This window comes from Netta rufina (assembly GCF_964035555.1).
Source record: "Netta rufina genome assembly, chromosome: 2".
NCBI classification, from domain to species: domain Eukaryota; kingdom Metazoa; phylum Chordata; class Aves; order Anseriformes; family Anatidae; genus Netta; species Netta rufina.
The window spans coordinates 138,545,241-138,563,981 of record NC_140124.1 but is presented as its reverse complement, the minus strand read 5'-3'; the positions used below and the strand labels follow the sequence as shown (position 1 = coordinate 138,563,981).

General features: G+C 37.9%; 1 protein-coding gene across 19 annotated transcripts in view; it reads right to left on the bottom strand.

Annotated features, from left to right (window-relative positions):
- RIMS2 (regulating synaptic membrane exocytosis 2) overlaps window positions 1-18,741 on the bottom strand; it is a gene marked incomplete at both ends in the record, with an annotated part of 453,369 nt that overhangs the window by 39,277 nt on the left and 395,351 nt on the right. For 4 of the 19 annotated variants that reach the window (XM_084282078.1, XM_084282089.1, XM_084282090.1 and 1 more), the window contains one exon: window positions 16,564-16,805. The exons of the other annotated variants lie outside the window; for them this stretch is intronic. In XM_084282078.1, the coding sequence (XP_084138204.1) occupies window positions 16,564-16,805 (242 nt within the window). The remainder of the gene's footprint in view (window positions 1-16,563; window positions 16,806-18,741) is intronic. 19 annotated transcript variants of the gene reach the window in all.

The following is an 18,741-nucleotide window of genomic DNA, read 5'->3' as shown; positions in this document are numbered from 1 at the left end:
TTATACTCATTGCCAGCAGCCCTGTGGAGAAAGATTTGGGAGGTTCTGGTGGATGAAAAGCTCAACATGAGCCAGCAGTGTGTGCCTGCATCTCAGAAGGCCGACTGCATCCTGGGCTGCATCAACAGAGGGGTGGCCAGCGGGTTGAGAAAGGTGACTGTCCCCCTCTGCTCTGCCCTTGTGAGCTCCCACTTGGAGTGCTGCGTCCAGGTCTGGAGGCCTCAGCACAAGAAGGATGTGGGGCTGTTAGAGCAGGTCCAGAGGAGGGCAACAAAGATGCTAGGAGGGCTGGAGCACCTCTCCTATGGAGAAAGGCTGAGAGGGCTCGAGGTGTTCAGCCTGGAGAAGAGAAGGCTCTAGGAAGATTTTATTGCGGCCTTTCAATACTTAAAGGGGGCTTATAAAAAAGATGGTGACATTTTAATCAAACAGATAATGATAGAACGAGGAAGAATAAACTAAAAGAGGGTGGACTTAGACTAGATGTTAGGAGGAAACTTTTCACTCAGAGGGTGGTGAGGCAGTGGCACAGGTTGCCCAGAGAAGCTGTGGATGCCCCATCCCTGGAGGTGCTCCAGGCCAGCCTGGATGGGGCTTTGGACAGCCTGGGCTGGTGGGAGGTGTCCCTGCCCATGGCAGGGGACTGGAACTGGATGGGCTTTTAGGTCCCTTCCAACTCAAACCATTCTGTGATTTATGATTCTATGATTTTCAGGAGGTGGGAAGGGCACCAGGTGTGCAGCAAAATACATTTCTATAGTAGTACAAGTAGGGCAGAACCATTCTAAGCATGTGATACACTTTACATATCAACCATGAACAGAAGTACTGCACCAAACTAAACTGATAAAAGTGACTTCCATTGAGATCTGCCCTGCCTCATAGTTCACATTCATTTCTCCACTGAATAATATCCCCCTCAAAAAATTTTGAATTTCTCAGTGTCCATCTTGTCTCTGTGTTGAATTATAATAATCTAAATACTTTTTTCCATGCCATATACTGCCACATATGTATATACAGAGTTAGAGAGAAGTCCCATAAAAACCCCTCTCCAGTTCCCCTAGTCCTGGATTTTAGCTCTTCATTCACAGGGAGGAAGCCCTGCGTTCACATGCCCGGTTTTGTTTCTTACAACTGAACATGCCCAAGCCTGATGGCCTAAAATTGTAAAAGAGAGACCATCTGTCTAGTATGTCAATGTGCAAGGCTGTATTTTGTAAGGAAGCAAAGGAATTTACTGATAAATGCTCACTAAATAGATACTGATAATACAGTCCTTGCATTGGTCTACCCATAGTTGTAAACAAACATAATTGCCTAATTTTTGTTTTCAGTCTAAATGTTATCTGTGCATCTAGCCTTGCTAGAGTGAAAGGAACAGAAGTAACTCGATGACAAAGAAAATAAGGATAGAAAATAAGGAAAATAAGGAGGAAGAATCCTGAAGGGTGCAGAAGTTCAGGTCAATGGGCTTGAATTTACAGTGATAAAAAGGGGGAGAGAAAGGTGATCATGGCAGTGAGTAAGGAGAACAGCACAGAACTGTAGAGCACAACAGCACTTGTCTACTTTTGGGGAAGGGGCTTACTATAAGGTAGTGTTGTTTGCAATTTCTTCTACAAACAGGCCAAGACTCAACTCCTTTTGTCCTGAGAGCAGCAATATCAAGTCTCATCATTCCTAAGTCATAATCCTGTCTAGTAAAAATAAGTACTCTGTGCTTACTAAGCCAAGGAGCAGTAAAGAACAGCTCCAGAAATAATCCGTGGTGAAGTCTTTAATTTAATTTCATTTCATTCATGCTTTCAATTTATTTTCCTCCTGCTTAGGGGTCAAGCCTTTGCATAATGAAGTTTTAGTGTGTTTTCAATGTAGCAAGGAGCGTGTGGGAGTAATCATCATCACTAAGACATCACGTACACACCTGCACGTGAATCTCACGCTTCTCTCCTTCAGCAGTTCTATGTCCTTCCTCACACCTGCCTGAAATATAGCCAATTTACATGTGGATTGTTTTTGAAGCTGCCTCTTGACAGATCGGAAGAAAAAAGTCCCATACCCTCATTACTGTAGAACCATTACAAAAGGACCTGAATAGCTAACAGCGTACATAAGAGCTTGTGTGGACACATTGCAGAAATCAAGCTGTTGCTTGGCTACCAGAGAAAGCATCAGCGTGCGCACCACTGCCTGGTGCCTTTCTCAGTGTTTCTCACCTTGGTAGTCAGGAATGAGGCAGTTAGAGCAGAGTATATATATGTGATATATACTATATATAAAGTATATATATACATGTATATATACTATATATATATGTGATATATATATACTATATATAAACTATATGTATATGTGATATATATATATCACATATATACTCTGCTCTAACTGCCTCATATAGGTGTATATATATGTGATATATATATATCACATATACTGAAAGTATTCATTTTTACCAGGAAAATTAAAGAAATTACAAACAGACAAATTTGTTACACCAGATTTAGTTGCTGTATGTTGCTGAATTATTTATTTATTTTTTAATACAGCATCTCTAAATTAATCATCAGAAAGTCATTCATCTACTAATTTTGCTTAGTGATATTTGGCTTTAAATTTAATTCACAACCTAATTCACAACATAATCCCTCAGAAAGACACAACAAACTTCATGACCAAGCATCCAAGCCAGTTCATACATCCAGCTGGCAACTCTGTGCTTCGCCCAGGCTGAGAAGCAAAGCTGAGAAAAGCTCCATGTCAGGACTTAAACACACTATCAATATTCATGGTCCAGACCTGAGGCGCTGGGAGCTCAGCAACGCCCAGCTCTTCAACCTGACAGAGTACTGCAGCTGCTTATGAAAGCTGAAAATGTCGCTGCTAGACATCCGCTAAGGAAAATGGTCTTATATGGTTGTGCCATGTAATAATAATAGCAATAAAAAATAATCCAATGTGGATATTTTTTTCTTCTTACTAACTTGTGGACCTATTGAACAACTGCAGTCAAGTTCCAATATCTCTAGAGACCTGCAAGCTTAATGAATATAAATGGCTGCAAAAAGCTGCAAATCACTGCTCCCACTCGGAATCCTGAGCTGAGGCTGGACTGGGCCAATCGCCATTTGCACAGCTTGTCTCCCACTAAGCAGGGGATGTGCAAGAGAGATAAGAGAGCTCCAGAGATTCAGGAGATTTCATCAGAACTGCAGTGTGCTGAGTAAGAGAAGTGAGGTCACTGCACCATTGAGAAGAGAGGTGTAGGCTTCGATGCATCTAATATCTGTAGGACAACTAAGTTAAGAGGAAAATAAAATAAAACATAAAATATACACATATTGCATATATAAATATTGCATATATAAATATTGCATATATAAATATATATGCAATATGTGTATATTATATGCATGTATATATGACAGAAATGTGTGCATCTCACACAGTTTAAATGAGGCTTGCTTTCTCTGAGGTTGCTGAATCTAAATTTGTTCCAGTCGCACATTTTTCCTTCATACTTTTCAGTACCAAATTAAATAGGATACTCCAAAAAGGCACCTTAAAGAGCATCTTAATATAACAGATAAAAATCCAGACTCATTTTTACTTCCAAATAAATAGAATTTTTAACAAAGCCACCTTTTTTTGTTTGTTTGTTTATTGCCTTGAGGATGTGTCTGTGAAACTGTAATCTGATTTCCTGCCTTATCAAAGCTGTGATTTTCAATTACTGTCCTTGCTTATTAGAAACTACAACACTTATATAGCTGTTTGATATTAAAAACTAACAGCTGATGCACTAACAATAAATAATTACTGGGCCCAAATGGTAACAGAAAAATAATTAAGGTTTACAAGGAGTGGGGAGAAGAAAGCGTGACACCTAAGACAAAAATGAATTTCTATTGGAGTTGCTCGTGTACTCTTTTCTGTCAGAAGGATTTTCCTAGTCACCCCAAACAATCCTACACAGTTTTCACTCACAAAAGCTTTTCTCTCTTACTATATCCTTCCCTGGTGCTGTTCTCCCTCTAATTCCCTTGTTCCCAATTCCCACACCCTACCAGCAGTCAGACCCATAGTGGTATTTAGTCCTCTCCTGTGTATGCTTTAACTCTCCTTCCTTCACTGATATAATTGTTGATTTTCTCCATACTGTACTTCCCTCACCTCTTGACTCTTTTCTCTCACATTAAAGCCTGCCTTGCTGCCTCCTGCTGTTTTTCAACCTCACCAATCACTTCTGCTTTCAGTCTGTGGTTCATCTTTGATGAAAATCTTCTCAGCAGGCTACCAGCCACAGATATGGAGCCCTTCATCCTGGAGCTGTACATTTTTACTAGCCATGTGTACCTTGCTAACTCCATTTGATATTTACACCATCCTAGGAGATTAGTACCTTCCTTTCATACTGTGTTAAGATCTATGGGTCTCTGTTTTTGTAAGAATTGGTAGAACAGTTTCATCCTAATATTTTTAATTCTCAAGTCCTTTTTCTAGAATCTCGAACATTGTAAGGAGTTTACTGTTTTCATGTCTGTTTTCATGTCTGCTTTCATGTCAAGGCTACTTACTTTCAGTGAGATCCAAACTCCCACTTCACTGAAAACAAAGAAGCAACAAAGCGTATTCACTTCTCTAGTACTTAGAGGCTGGACAGAGGTGACATAGCTCAAGGCGAGAGGTGGAGAAAAAGCAGGAAGAGATGGACTGAAGGTGGAACTGGAAAATACAGTTAATTCTGCTAAAGGGAAGAAAGACAATTAGCTCAAAATGGCTAATGAGCTCCATAAAAAGCATTTTGAGATGAGATCTGAATTCTTGGTGATGAGCCAATGAATTAATAGAAATTACATTCAAGGACTTTCACGAGTTTTAACCGTGAGCATTACTGAGTGTGATTTCAGCCAGTTGCATCCTGTCACACCTTATATAGATAGAAGGAAAGATGAAGAATTATGAAATACAAAGCTATAAAGTTCAGAATAACTAACATAGAGATAGAGGCTGCAGTAAAATTTACGTGCAAGTAAGCATTATGAGCACATTCTTCTGCCATCCACCTTATCCTCCTGAATTTAATTATCTTTGTGCTCTATTCATTTAAATGTAGATGGAATTATCTGAGGCACTATGAAACTACAAGGTGTTATGGAGGGTGCACACAGGCTAATAAATCCTCCATACACATACTCATAAAGGGACGACTGCATAAAACTGATTTTCTTAGGCTACATTTATAATAGTGAGGTGTAGAGGGGCAGGACACTCACTCATAACCACCCTTACGATTTTTAGCCAGCTCCCTGTCACTATTTTGACCCAAGCTGACCTGCCCCAAAACGGTGCAGTTCAGAGGACAGCATGGACTTGCCAGATCTTGTTCTCAGAACCAGTCTTTTAATTTATCTGTACAGATCGTAGCCTTAAGTGCCAATAAGATTGAGAGTTTAGAGGTTTCTCCAGTAGGAGACGTTCAGATTCCTTTCCATATATACCACAAATCTTCAAACCCCAGAAAAATACAGGATGGCACTGAGGTAAAATCAAATGACAGGAAGTTTCTTTCTCACTCCAGGGAAGCTGGGAATATGCAACACGGATCCAACTGGCACATGTTTAAATTCATCTCCCCACTGAGAGACAATCACGGTGGCAAAAGCCAGGCGCCAAGTTGGACAATCTGAAAAAAAACTCGTTTCAAAATTGCAAAGAATCCTTTTCCCAGTGGGGTTCTGTTCAACAATTCCTATAATCTGCCAACACGCTGCATGAAAGCAGTTGCTTAAATGGACGAGTAAAAGGCATGCAAGTTAATGACTTCTACTGTACACTGAGCACTTACAGGCATTTCTGTGAGGAAGCTGCTGAACTGACAGATGTGTTCATTTTCACACTGCCCAACCTCTAACATGGGCCTACTGCCTGGCTTCTTTCAGTACGTTAACTTAGTAAGAGGAGTCTCAGCTTGGAGTGCTAGCTGGAAGTGGTGTTTTTAAAGGTAACTCCTACAGCAGTATGGTCTTCAGCCACTGAGCAACTGATGGAACAGCATAGTGAACTGTTCCTCTTGCCTGGCAAAATCCAACCCTCTGGACTTTTATGTATTTTACCTTTTTAATTGCAAGTGTTTTTTTACACTTCCTGGCACTTCTGTCCCTTTACCAATGAAGGTGTGACTTTGACAAGATGGTGAACCTAGACCATGTTGCCCAAAGCCCCATCCAGCCCGGCCTTGAGCACCTCCAGGAACAGGGCATCCACAGCTTCTCTGGGCAGCCTGTGCCAGGGCCTCACCACCCTCTGAGTGAAAAATTTAGTCACTATATCTAATATAAACCTACCTATTAACTTAAGGCCATTCCCCCTTGTCCTAGCATTACACTCCCTGACCAAGAGCCCTCCCCAGCTTTCCTGTAGCCCCCTTTAGGCACTGGCAGGCCACTGTAAGCTCTGCCCGGGGCCTTCTCTTCTCCAGCCTGAACAACCCCAGCTCCCTCAGCCTGTCTGCATAGGAGAGGAGCTCCTGGATCATCCTCGTGGCCCTCCTCTGGACTCGCTCCAACAGCTCCATGTCCTTGTGCTGGGGGCCCCAGAGCTGAACGCAGGGCTCCAGGTGGGGCCTCACAAGAGCAGAGCAGAGGGAGACAATCACTTCCCTCGCCCTGCTGGCCATGGTGCTTTTGGTGCAGCCCAGGAGATGACTGGCTTTCTGGGCTGCACGTGCACATGTATCTAACTGTGAAAAAGTGATAGAGCAAGACAGTATAGCTGGTATCAGGGAGAGGAGGTACTTTGCCCTGTTCTAGTCAAGGGCACATTTTAGCAATGCTTTTAACCAGAACTTCAAGTCCCATAGTGGTCCCATTTTACCTTTGAAGACCCCTTTCAGGATGCATGGATTTCCACATGATAATTATACAGTGAGGTTTCAAAAATACTACCCAATCTTGCATAGACCTGAAATGACTGAAAATATTAAAAAGGTGATGTAAAAATTATGAAATGTTGATAACAATCAAGACACTTTTTATATGAACACATTACAAAAAATGTATTTGTTACTGATAAAATTCAGAAATCAATGAGCAAATTAGTTCAGTGTAAAATAGCTCTGTAAAGATTTTTTCTGAAATTCATTTAACTTAAAGTATTGTGCTGCATTAAAACAAAAGTAGAATACTGACTTACTAGAACAAGTAATTTACATACTTTAGAAAATCTATGATACAGAATTTCTATAAAAACCTGTTTTATTTTTAAGGTGTTAATGTTATATTTTCCACTCAATACACCGCTGCCTTAATTACAGCATGTTCCACACAAAATATTGCATTAATTTTTCATTTTGAAAAATACCTTATATATTCACCTTATGAAAAATCAGTAATTTAGTTAATTTAAACAATTAATTTAGTTAATCACAGGGAAGTCATTTTTCTTTCACAGTATGAATTTGTTCATTACAGGTCTTCTTGCAGCAAATATGACCAAGAAAAGTATTTCTTACTGTGAATATTTTCAATTAGGTCTTAATGTGATTTCACAGGCTGAGCTAAAAATAATTTTTGCTGGCACCAAAGTCTACCTAGACCATGGAACAATCTTCATATTACAGTACTACAAATACAAACCTGGATTAAATCTGAATGTAAATTTTAGAGCAGAGTTTTAATTCATGTAAGGTAACATATAATTGAATGCTTCATAATGTAATTAAAAGATTGTGACAGTAAAAAAAAAAATGTCATTCATACAAGTATTTTCAAGAAAAAGTAAAATTCTAAAAAAATAGATATAAAAAGACCCTCCCCCTTCATGTTAAGGAGAGTTGGATATTAGGAAGAACTCTTTACTGAAAGGGTTGTTAGACACTGGAATAGTCTGCCCAAGGAAGTGGTTGAGTTACCATCCCTGGAAGTCTTTAAAAGACTTTTAGATTAGAGCTTAGTGATATGGTTTAGTGGAGGACTGGTTAGTGTTAGGTCTTGTGACGTCTTCAAAACCCTCACTATCCATTGTCAAAGAATTTGATAATTATGAAGCATAAGGGCCTTGTTTTTGTTTATTTCAATTTAATCAAATTAAAAAAAATAAAATAAAATTACTTTTACCTGGAGTTGTCCAATAGGCTCGTCAAAAAGCAGCATGTACACTCAGAAAGACAAAAAATAATTTCACAAATTCTTTTCTGATATTTTGCTAAAACATGGAATAGGGACTTGGTAAGTTTAGGCTTGTGTTTTGGTTCTCCACTGACTTCTGCTAGTCCTCAGGTAACTTCTCTGTGCTGTTCCTCTTATCCTTCCCAGTCTTTACCAAGTTTCTCCACACAGACTGCAAGGCTCAGATATGCATAAAAAAATAGCTAAAATATGGGTAAAAGGATCTAAAATACACAGGAATTTGGCTTCTCATTCCAAAGAAACAAATGAAAAAATCTCCTCATAGCCCCAGTAGTGCATAAGTTCCCAATAAATCAGCTTTTTATCCTAATTTTCCCTCTAATTTTGATTCTGTGCATGTTGAGAATCTACTGACTCTTGCTGACATGGAGATGGCAGGGAATGATGATACACATCAGCATTCAGAAAAAGCGGGTTCTGCATGTTGTGCCTCAGGGACAGATCTTGTAAGATTTAGACTTGTAAAATGCAGCTACAGGATTGTGCTCAAGAAAGGTAATGTTGGCCACTGCTTCTTTCCTAACATTTCTAGAGAAGCAGAAAGCTTTATGTTGCAAAAAGAGGATGTTCCCATGATGGAGGAAGATTGGGGTACAGGGTCCTCCTCCTGCTGGAGGAGACTAATGTATCTCCTTATTTCTTGGAGGCTACCAGGCACACATCATCTGAGACATACCTGATTCACACTATTTTGCAAACAACTGGATTTGCTAGCCAACCCCCCAAAAGGCCAAATAAAGCGGTGGCAAGGGATCCATAGGAATTAATTTGTGATAAAGAGGGTTTATTTCCCTTATCCAATGGTTGCTTGTAAATTTTGTGTGAATCATCACAGATACATTTAACTACTTTTAAATTACTCTGTTCTTAATATCATTTCTCTTGTAAAAGTTTTCTATTAGTGGCACATGTAAGTTTTGAGTGGTACCATCATCACACTTCATCCCTGGTAGAAAAAGATGGAGATACCTAGGAGGCATATACCAGTTCACTATGAGGGAAATGGTTTGTGTGAACAGTTTCTATGAAAAAAACTTTCCACAGAAAAGTTCACAGGAAATTAAAGAGGGGGGATTTAGATTAGGCAATGCTAGAAATATTAATTAAACTTAAAATAAATTAAACAATGTTGTTCCCTAAAATATAAACCATAGAGATACACAGAACTGTAATGATAGGTAAGCATATTGGACATTTCAGGCTAAAAAGTGACTAACTGCCAAAATAGAACTATGAAATTGCCTACAAAGTTCTTCTTTTCAGCCTCAAGATTCCATGAAATGAGTCTTTTTTTTTCACAGAATATCCAACACAAAATTCATACATATTATATCACATGTTAACTAAGGTATTATAAAATTGCAAAAGGAGTTCTCAAACCAAAATGTACTTATGGGAAACATAAATTGTTCTGTTGAGTATCTCTCCTACAGCATAAACCAGAAATGCTTTCCAAATTAAATTAGGAACTCAGGAAGGAGTGTGATGGTTTTTGCTTATGTAACAACACAAAGAATAAACCTTGTTTACTGTGAAAACAGAGATAAAACAGCTTTAAACTTTTTTGATGAGATGTGTAATTTTTTTAGCAGGGATCTTATGAGAATTCTGCTCTGGATAAGAAAAGATAGCTTTGCAGTATTCTTACCAAGAAAGATCACCCTACATTTCTCTCTCTATTTTTACCTCTAATTATGAAAAGAGTGAAAATCTTTTAGAAGGTCAAGCTAAACATTCTGATCTCACTTACAGCTTTCTCATTTTTTTCCCTTATTAATGAAATCAAGTGGTAATATAACTAAGTGGCTTTTTTAAGGAAAGGGTTGACAGTACAGAAAATCATTTGGGGAAATATAAGTATTTTTTTAATCATATAAATGCCTAAAACCAGGGGAATTGGTTTTACTTCCACCACAGTTAGTTGGAAAGCTCACAGGTATAGACCTCACTGAGTTGGTAACTAAACATTACAGAGAGAGAGAGTTCAAAAGGTCTTTTGTGACTGGGGCAGTATTGCTCAGCTAGTATACATGATCTGTATTTTGTTTCCAAAAATGAAGCCTTTTATTCTTATTCTTTATTCTCATTACAGGACTTTCTTCTTAACTGCCTGGAATTTTTGCTTATATATGGCATAAGACATCTCCTACATCTTATATATAAGAAGCATCTTTCAGAAGATGACTTCTGTAAGATCATAGCTAGTACTGACTGAAGGTTGGTTCTGACACCTCAGCTCTATATTTCTTTTCACTGCATCCATCTCTCACAGAAGCTTTATGAAAATAACAGAAGCCAAATATATACCTGCCTCTTCTACAGAAAATCTATTCTGGACAGTTACATACATTTTGTATTCCCTTACTTTCTTTCCTTCTCTTTCCCTACATGTGGAAGAAAATGATTTAAAAACAAAAATCTATCATCACCTCAGTAAATAAAATTAAAAGCCTGTGTAGTCAGCCTTTTTAGTTTGCAATTAGAGTCTATTTATTTGTTAGCATACTCTCCAGAGTTTATTTAGTAAAGGCTGATTAATTCCCTCAGTAATGTATTTATTATAATGCCACTTTCTCCTTGGCAAAGAATTCAGGTCACAATTCTCAAGTAATCAGTAGGACAAATTGGCCTTAATCTCTTGACAACTAGTGATCGTATACTTCTATCAATGCAATACAGGCTTATTTTGAAACTAAATCAGATTATACATCAAGAATACTGATACAAGTGTAATACTACACATTAAAGCAATTTATTAACAACACTAATCTGCCTTTGGAGTAGGAGAGGAAATAAAACCCCAAACAAAAGGCTTGATTCAAATCACATGAATTATGTGTGTGATTAAAAAAAAAAAAAACAATAACACATGGTCAGATTAAAAGCAGTACATGATAATTTCAGTTGCATATTTGGTCACATAATCTAACTACAGAGGTAGAAAGCAACAATATATACTATGATAACGAGCACACTTCTAGTTTGGTGAGTTGTTTGTTCATTCTGTTTTATTTCATTTTAGACAATGAAAGGCAGTTGATGAAGTTTCTTCTTTAGTTTCCCCTGTTGGAAGTGATTCATCATCCTCTTTTTAAAGGAAACATATGTACTGCATGTGTGGTAAAGGACTGTTTTTTATAAAAATCTAAACTTTGAACTAAGAAATGTGAAATTCCATAGAAGACCAAAACCAATGTTCCCAACAAATTCCCTTCAATTATTCTAGTAATAGAGGAAATAGCTCTACAGACTATATAGTTGGTATATGAATGTAGCACTTCAGACTCTTTCAACACCCTGCAAACCATACAAAATTCATAATTTGGCTTTTAAGACACACCCACAGAAAATAAAATCCCATATGAAACATATGGTCACATCTCTCTGCAGGCGTTACTGCACTGGTCACTATCAAGTCATGCCATAACATGCTTTCCCTCATACCACCTATTTTGATAGATATCAGTTATTGTAGTCATACATCCAAATGTGCCATAGCATTCTCAAATGCTGAGAGTGTGCTGGACTCTGTACGTGTAACTGTGTGTACACAGAGGAAACATTTGAGGATGTATGGTTCACAGTGTGCTGCAGATTCTAAAAAAAATTTCTTGACAACATAAACTAAACTGTATAGGCTTTTGGATATAGTCAGCCTACAAACACAATAAGCCTTAGCTAACTAAAGAAAGCACAAGACATTTCCTCAGCTAGAGATATGTCACCTAAACAAGGTATCCACCTGTAAGAGACAGTGCATTTGAGTTAAAAGAGAGATCTAACACTGTGTAACCAGAAAAAGGGAAAGATTTCACTCATGAACAAAATTTAACTGAAGGCTACAGGTTTGCACCTGTATGTAAACCTGGTCTCCAGTTCCCTCAGGGCTGTCTAGCAGGAAAAAGACTGAATTCCAGATATGAACAGCTAAGCAAACTCTGTCAAGATGCTGTTTGAGACCTGCATTTTGTATTTGATTTTCCTTTGCAAAGGAAGACAACTTCTCCAGCAGGAAGATCTGTGGAATCAGGATGTTAGCATCTCAACATAAACTCCTCCTACTCTGCCAAATGCTGGCTTCTACGAATGATGGCTTAAATGAAGTCTGTGGAGTATTCCTCCAGCTATTTTTTTGTAGCAATGAAAATGTACTGGAATCAGAACTGCAGTCAATTCTGATTCAACTTGTCATTCTACAGTATCTTACCTTTCACTAAAGTCTCACCCTAAATAAAAATAATCAGAAGTAAAATTACTTTTGTGTCACCTAGCCAACTAAATAAACTGCAGGAATTTCCAGGCTTTTTTTTTATTTATTTATTGTTTTGAAAAAAAATCAAGACTTCACTAAATCTGATCCTGTATATTCTCACACTTAACATTTTCACTAGATCGAATAATAGGAAAAAGCTAGTACTGCTACACATTTTTACAGAAGAAACTTAATATGAATTGTCAAAAAATAAATTACAATGCTTCTTTAAGCACAAATGGAAACCCGAGAAGGAATCTTGTCTATTGTCATTCACGTTTTCTGTATTTCCATGGTCTTAACACTAGCAATTTTTCTGTTATTTCTTTTCCCATAAGGATAGTGATCCACAGAGCACCATTTAAGATCTTTTCATATAACATATTCGAGGAAACATCACCCAGATTTACTGGATACTTGGATTCTTTTGGTATGATCGACTGGAAAGATCAGTTCCTGGTGCCTGTGTCAATGAGGTCAGATCAGTCCGACTTCCTGAATTATTATTTTACTCTCATAAATTATCCTGGATGGTCTTGCTCAGCATAGTTACTCAATTAGCAGTACTCTATGCATTGTAAGACTGTATTATTATATCCCTGAGGAGAACATAATGTTGCTTCTACTGCTTATTCAGGTTTTTGTTATATTTCAGATGTATTCAGTTCTCTCCGTGGAGGCTTTCCAACACGAAATAGACACTAGCCATAACTGAACAAAATCAAAATACCTTCAGTAGGTAATAAATTATATAATTATTATTATTAATACAGTTACTCCCATTCCTCCCAGCAATAACAACAAATTGACGTACCCTCTACCCACAAAACAAGAGTTCCTACCTGAATACACTAAACAAAACATAGACCAGAATGAAAACATACCTTAAGTTGTACTTATTTAGAGTGTCAGTTCCCCAGTAGTGTGCCAAACACAAAGAAATAACATAAAATTCAACTGAAATAAAAGTAAAAATTTATATTTTAAGGCATTTATTGTATGCTTGATTCAGTCTTGAAAGCAGTTATAATGACCTACTTTCACAATTTTCTGGCATAGTTTTAGTTGTAAAATATGAATGAAGAAAACCACTGAAATACAATTATGCCTTACAAGACACCAGAAAGAAATTTCAGAGATGCTGGTAGGCATTTCTTTACTGACTTCAAGATGCGAACACGGTTTATAAAAACTTAGTTGCTATAAATATGATTACAACTTTCCACAGAAGTTGTATCGTTGTCTCCTGATACTGACATGCTTTTTCAACCCTATGTCAAGTAAGGAGACACTTAGCTGACCAGCTGAACAACATAATATCTTCAGAAACTAACCAAGGACCCTTTTTATTTTGACCACTTTCTATATGGTAATGGTGCTCTGCAAGCTGAGTATCTCCTGCCTCTCAATTACCAAAAATTTACTTACAGGAAGTCTACAGCACATTCAGTATTTCAGCATTTCAATACCAGGCCTTGTATTAGTGCTTGTGCCAATACATCATTCCTTGTCCAGGCACTTACCATCTGAAAACAGGAACAGGGTGAGATAAAACAGGGAATATTATGAATTCATCAGACACATTAACTGCAAGTTTTAAATCTGTGGTATTCATGTATAATACTGGTATCCAATAATTCTCTTTCAGAGATGGATGTTTAAGGCACACAAGACATGTTTTCGTGATGTGACCTCCCCCTCACGTACCCAAGAGACCATTGACTTGTCTCATTGCAGACACAGCACCACACATGCTTCTTTAGGGCATTAAAGGTTCCCCTGACACTTGGCGAAAAGCTTGCTCACCGTATGACCAGTGCACTCATATAACCCAACTATTTCAACAACGCATGTGCCTGCCCTGTTATAGAGGCAGTCGTGTGGCCACCAGAGAAGCCCCCTTAGGGTCATGGGATGGAGGCAGCTTGGGAGCCGTACAAAACATCTTCTGTCCAGCTTATACATGAGGGGCCTTTTCAGAAGGAGCAGCAGGAGCTGCTCTGGCTGCAATGTCCTGGTGGGCCAGGTGCAGGCCTGAGCACAGACCTCTCCAGGGAGCAGCTGAGGGAGAAGGTCTGCTGGACAGAGCCATATGGACTCTCCTGGTTTCTTCTGCAGACATACAGCACTGACATACAGCTTGGTAGTCACGAGTTTTTCAGAACAACCTGCTCACACTTAATGGGTCAAGAGATCTTAAGAAGTTTTGAAAGAGTTACATTTCACATTTGTCCCAAAACTTGAGTACCTAATCAGTTGTTGTGCAACTGGTTAGATACAACAGAGAAACTTCAGGTTAAAAGTAACATCCCAAATAACTATAGCAGCATGGTATTTAAATCAAATCTAAGCAAGCCACACGATACAGACTCTCTATAGTGCTGAGACTTATACTTGAACATCGCACAAAAAGCTAAAAGCCTTCATTTAGTATCTCAGTAATGACCAGAGTAGATCAGAACTAGTAAAGTAGTGCATATTTGACAATATCCAAGTACATTAACACAGTTACATACCTCTGTACCGTCACATGAACAAAATTACACATTTCTAGGTGAGCAAGAGGCTAGGTTTTTCTGGTTGCCCAACCAGACATTCTACAGATCCGTGTAAAGATGGCTTCGTCTTCCCTATTCATTTGAGCTCAGAGAAAACAGAAATGTATATGAAACTGCCATTTTGATAACCATCAAGTTGGTAAAACAGGACAGCACTGCAAAGACTTGCCTACAGGTGTAGTCACTAGTGTCTACACAATTTTCAAAGCTTTCACAGTGTACATTCTTTCCCCTCTGCTTCTTTATTCCCTCCTCACTCTTACTATGTTCAGTTAAGACGCATACTCAGTCTCTCTAATTTCTTCCTGTGTCCCCCTTCTTCTGTACTATTGCCCCTCTCCCTCTTTCTTACCCTTCCTTTCAGTATCCCATCTCTTTAACTCTACTCTTTCCAGATGTTTTAAATTCCCCTCCTACAAAAGTTTACCTACAAAATATACCACAATTTCTGACTTTGCAAATCATCAGCTTGCTTCATGTACTTGTACATTAAAACTCTTGTCATTCTTGTTTCATGATAAAAACTGCAAACCTTTCAGAGAACTGAAAAATCCCTTATCAATGTCCAAATGGTGCTTTGCACAATGGAGACCTCCTGATGGGACAACACATGGCTGAATGCTATTTATAAACTTAGGTTGAACCATATGACAATGTTGCAATTATTTTACTTAGATACTGAACACGTAGTATAGCTCATGTATATACTCTGAATTATATAAATATATGTACATATAATCACATTTAATATATATAAACACATATATATATATTAATTATATATATATATGATTAAAATACAAGCAATCATTTTCCATGTAAAAAAAAGTTCCTTAATTGACAATGAGAGCTTTTCAGAGTGCATTATATGGATTTTCCCTGAAAGAGGAAGCATAAAAAATTGCATAGGATTTTAAATGTTTTAGGTATCAAACAGAAAAACTCTCCATTTTTCCTAGATATTTCCTTGATATTTCAGTATCAAATTTAACTGACATAAACAGAAATGAGGAAAATATATACAGATAGTGAATACACTTGTAGGCTGAAAGGAAAGGAATTAAAAAGCAATAAAAAGCAGTATTAATGCAGTAAAATATAACATACTGTTTTGTTCATGAAAATTGTTTCATTTCAAAATAACGGTGCATGTTTAAATGTGAGAAAAGAACATAATGCAAACACTATTCATCACAGAAGAGAAGGAGTTTTGCAACTGTGTTTCAGCGACCCTTCACAAAATCCCAGTCAGAGTTCCCCCCAAATGTAAGTACAGCAGCTCATGTTGGCTCCTGAGAAGCAAAGGAATTAGTACATTAAGTAGGTTCCAGCAAGCAGAAAATACAAGCCTCAGTCCAACCTGAAAAGAATCTTTGCTAAAAGCCAAGCTTTGTGAATGTTCACACCAGTAAAGAAATAAAAATGCTTGACCATTTTCTTCTTTTGCTAGAATATTGTTGATCAGGCAACTTCAACAAGATATCCAAACAAATAAACCATAATGCATGCACATTATGCACACTTAAATAATTCCAGAGGGGAAAAAAAATCCAGTTCCTACCAGTTTGGCTAAGTTGTGATGTGCTACGGCTTTTCCGCGAGAGACCCACGATGGCGACCATCTTTGCGCCGATGCTGGAGCGTCTCTTCTTGCCGCCGCCGCCAACAGTGCCCACTGCCGTGTCCGACTGGCTGCCATCGTTTTTCTCCAGCGTGTACATGTCCCCACCGATGCTGGTGCTCTTAGTCATGTTCTTTCCTGAGGCGCCCATCTGTCTGCTTTGCATTTTGGATGTAAAGACACTGTCAGCCAGTGGATGGATAAACAGCGCAGACAAAAAAGAGTAAAAAGGGGAAGACAGAAAAGGACAGGTTTCAGATGGAAAGTTTTGGGAGACTGGAGGGTAAAAGCAGCTAATTCACACAGGTAGGGTTTGTTTTTTTAGAGGTAAAAAGGAGCAGCTTTAATGGTAAGTTCCTGTTTGGTATTTCATTTTAAATAACAAGCTCTTACTGATTTTCTTAAATAAAATTTCTTACATGACCAGCAAAAGCATATCAAAGGATTAATATATCCGTGTACCATGTACACATTTTTTAAAAACTCTATGCAAGATTATAAGTATGTTCATATATATATTTTTTTTGTTTGTTTTGACTGATTTGTGTATTGCTTTTCCACATTTGGCTAATCAAATCATATGCATTTGTTCCTCTAGTTTATCAGCTAAGCAGGTTCTGAAAATGGTTTGAGTAGGGATTAATACATAAATCCCTACATAAAAAACATAAACTATCATTTATAGTTCTTGCTTCAACTAGAAACGAGGGCTGCAGATACTCAGCACACATGAATAGTGGTTATGGGTATATTTTTAACTGATCAGGCTTTCTTTTTGTTACTAAAAGCTGGTATCTACTATGCTGGTATCTTCTTACAATATTCTATAAACCTAAATAGTCACAAGCTAGAATACAAAGTGTTGTCCACAGTTGTGGAAAAGCAAAGGGTCTTCAAGACCCTTCAGTAAACCAAAGAAAAGTCACTTCCTGGCTCCCCTATATTATTCTTATGATTTTCCTACAGCAGCTACAGTGCATCACTACTTGACAATGGCTTGGGTAAAAAAAGGACAGGTGAAAATAAGCTTGCTTCAGTATAATGTTTTTTGAATTTACTCTTCCCATCCCTTACGCATCTCATTTGTATGTTTCTTGAGCTTTATCTATGGCACTATTAAGTTGTTACTCGCCTGCATTTTTGCCATTTGAGGTGGCACAGCAATATACTTATGCTGAGCATGTGCTGTCCCTCTAATAGTGTCTTTATCACCAAATAATTATTTTAAGTGTAAAAACATAAACACACTAAGTGGTTCCAGTTCCTCACCAATATCCCAACTTTTAACTCTCACAGCAAAATAATTATTTAATAGTAAGTTCTTTGGTTATCTGGTCTGAGATTATAAAAGCATTTTTTATTTACTTATTTAAACAGGCACTGCACACAAATTCACCAGTGAGGACACCACAGTTCAGGAGGTACAAATCAAAAAAAATTAGTTTTCAGTCCCCAAGACAGAAGGTTGAACTGTGGGCAGACTGAGAGACTTAGTGCTGCTTGGGAAATTTACATTCTACAACCCTCTCAGATGCTCTGCCCCTCTTCTTCACACATATGTACACACAAATAAATACACACAAGTATATATTCCTCAGTGAAACAGATACTTGATTCATTAATGAACAGAATGAAAGTCTGAAGTCTAGCTTTGATTTCTAAACATCCAGACATTTCAAGGATATTTTCAGTAATCTAGTTCATTTATCCTATGTTTGTGATGAAATTACACAGTGATTAACTTATCCAGTTCTTTTATTCCCTCCCTTTGGCAACAAATGCGTGTAAAAACATGTATAAAGCATTTTTAAAACACTTGGACATTACATGACTTAAATTAACTTTACTGATAAAATGGAATTGTATTATAATACATATGTTGTTCTTATTTATAGACTGTTTCTACAGGCTCTAAGCAGCTGCATCTGAATTATCTGCTAGACACGCACAGCACTCCCAGAGGGACCTGATCTCCCAGTGGTCCACGTTAAGGGACCTTTCCTTTGCACGGAAATGGTGATCTACGATGATAATAGCAGTACATGTCCACATTTTGCCCTGACATGTAACCAGTAGATGGCTGGACAAACAGTCAGACTGGAACACTCTTCAGCAAAT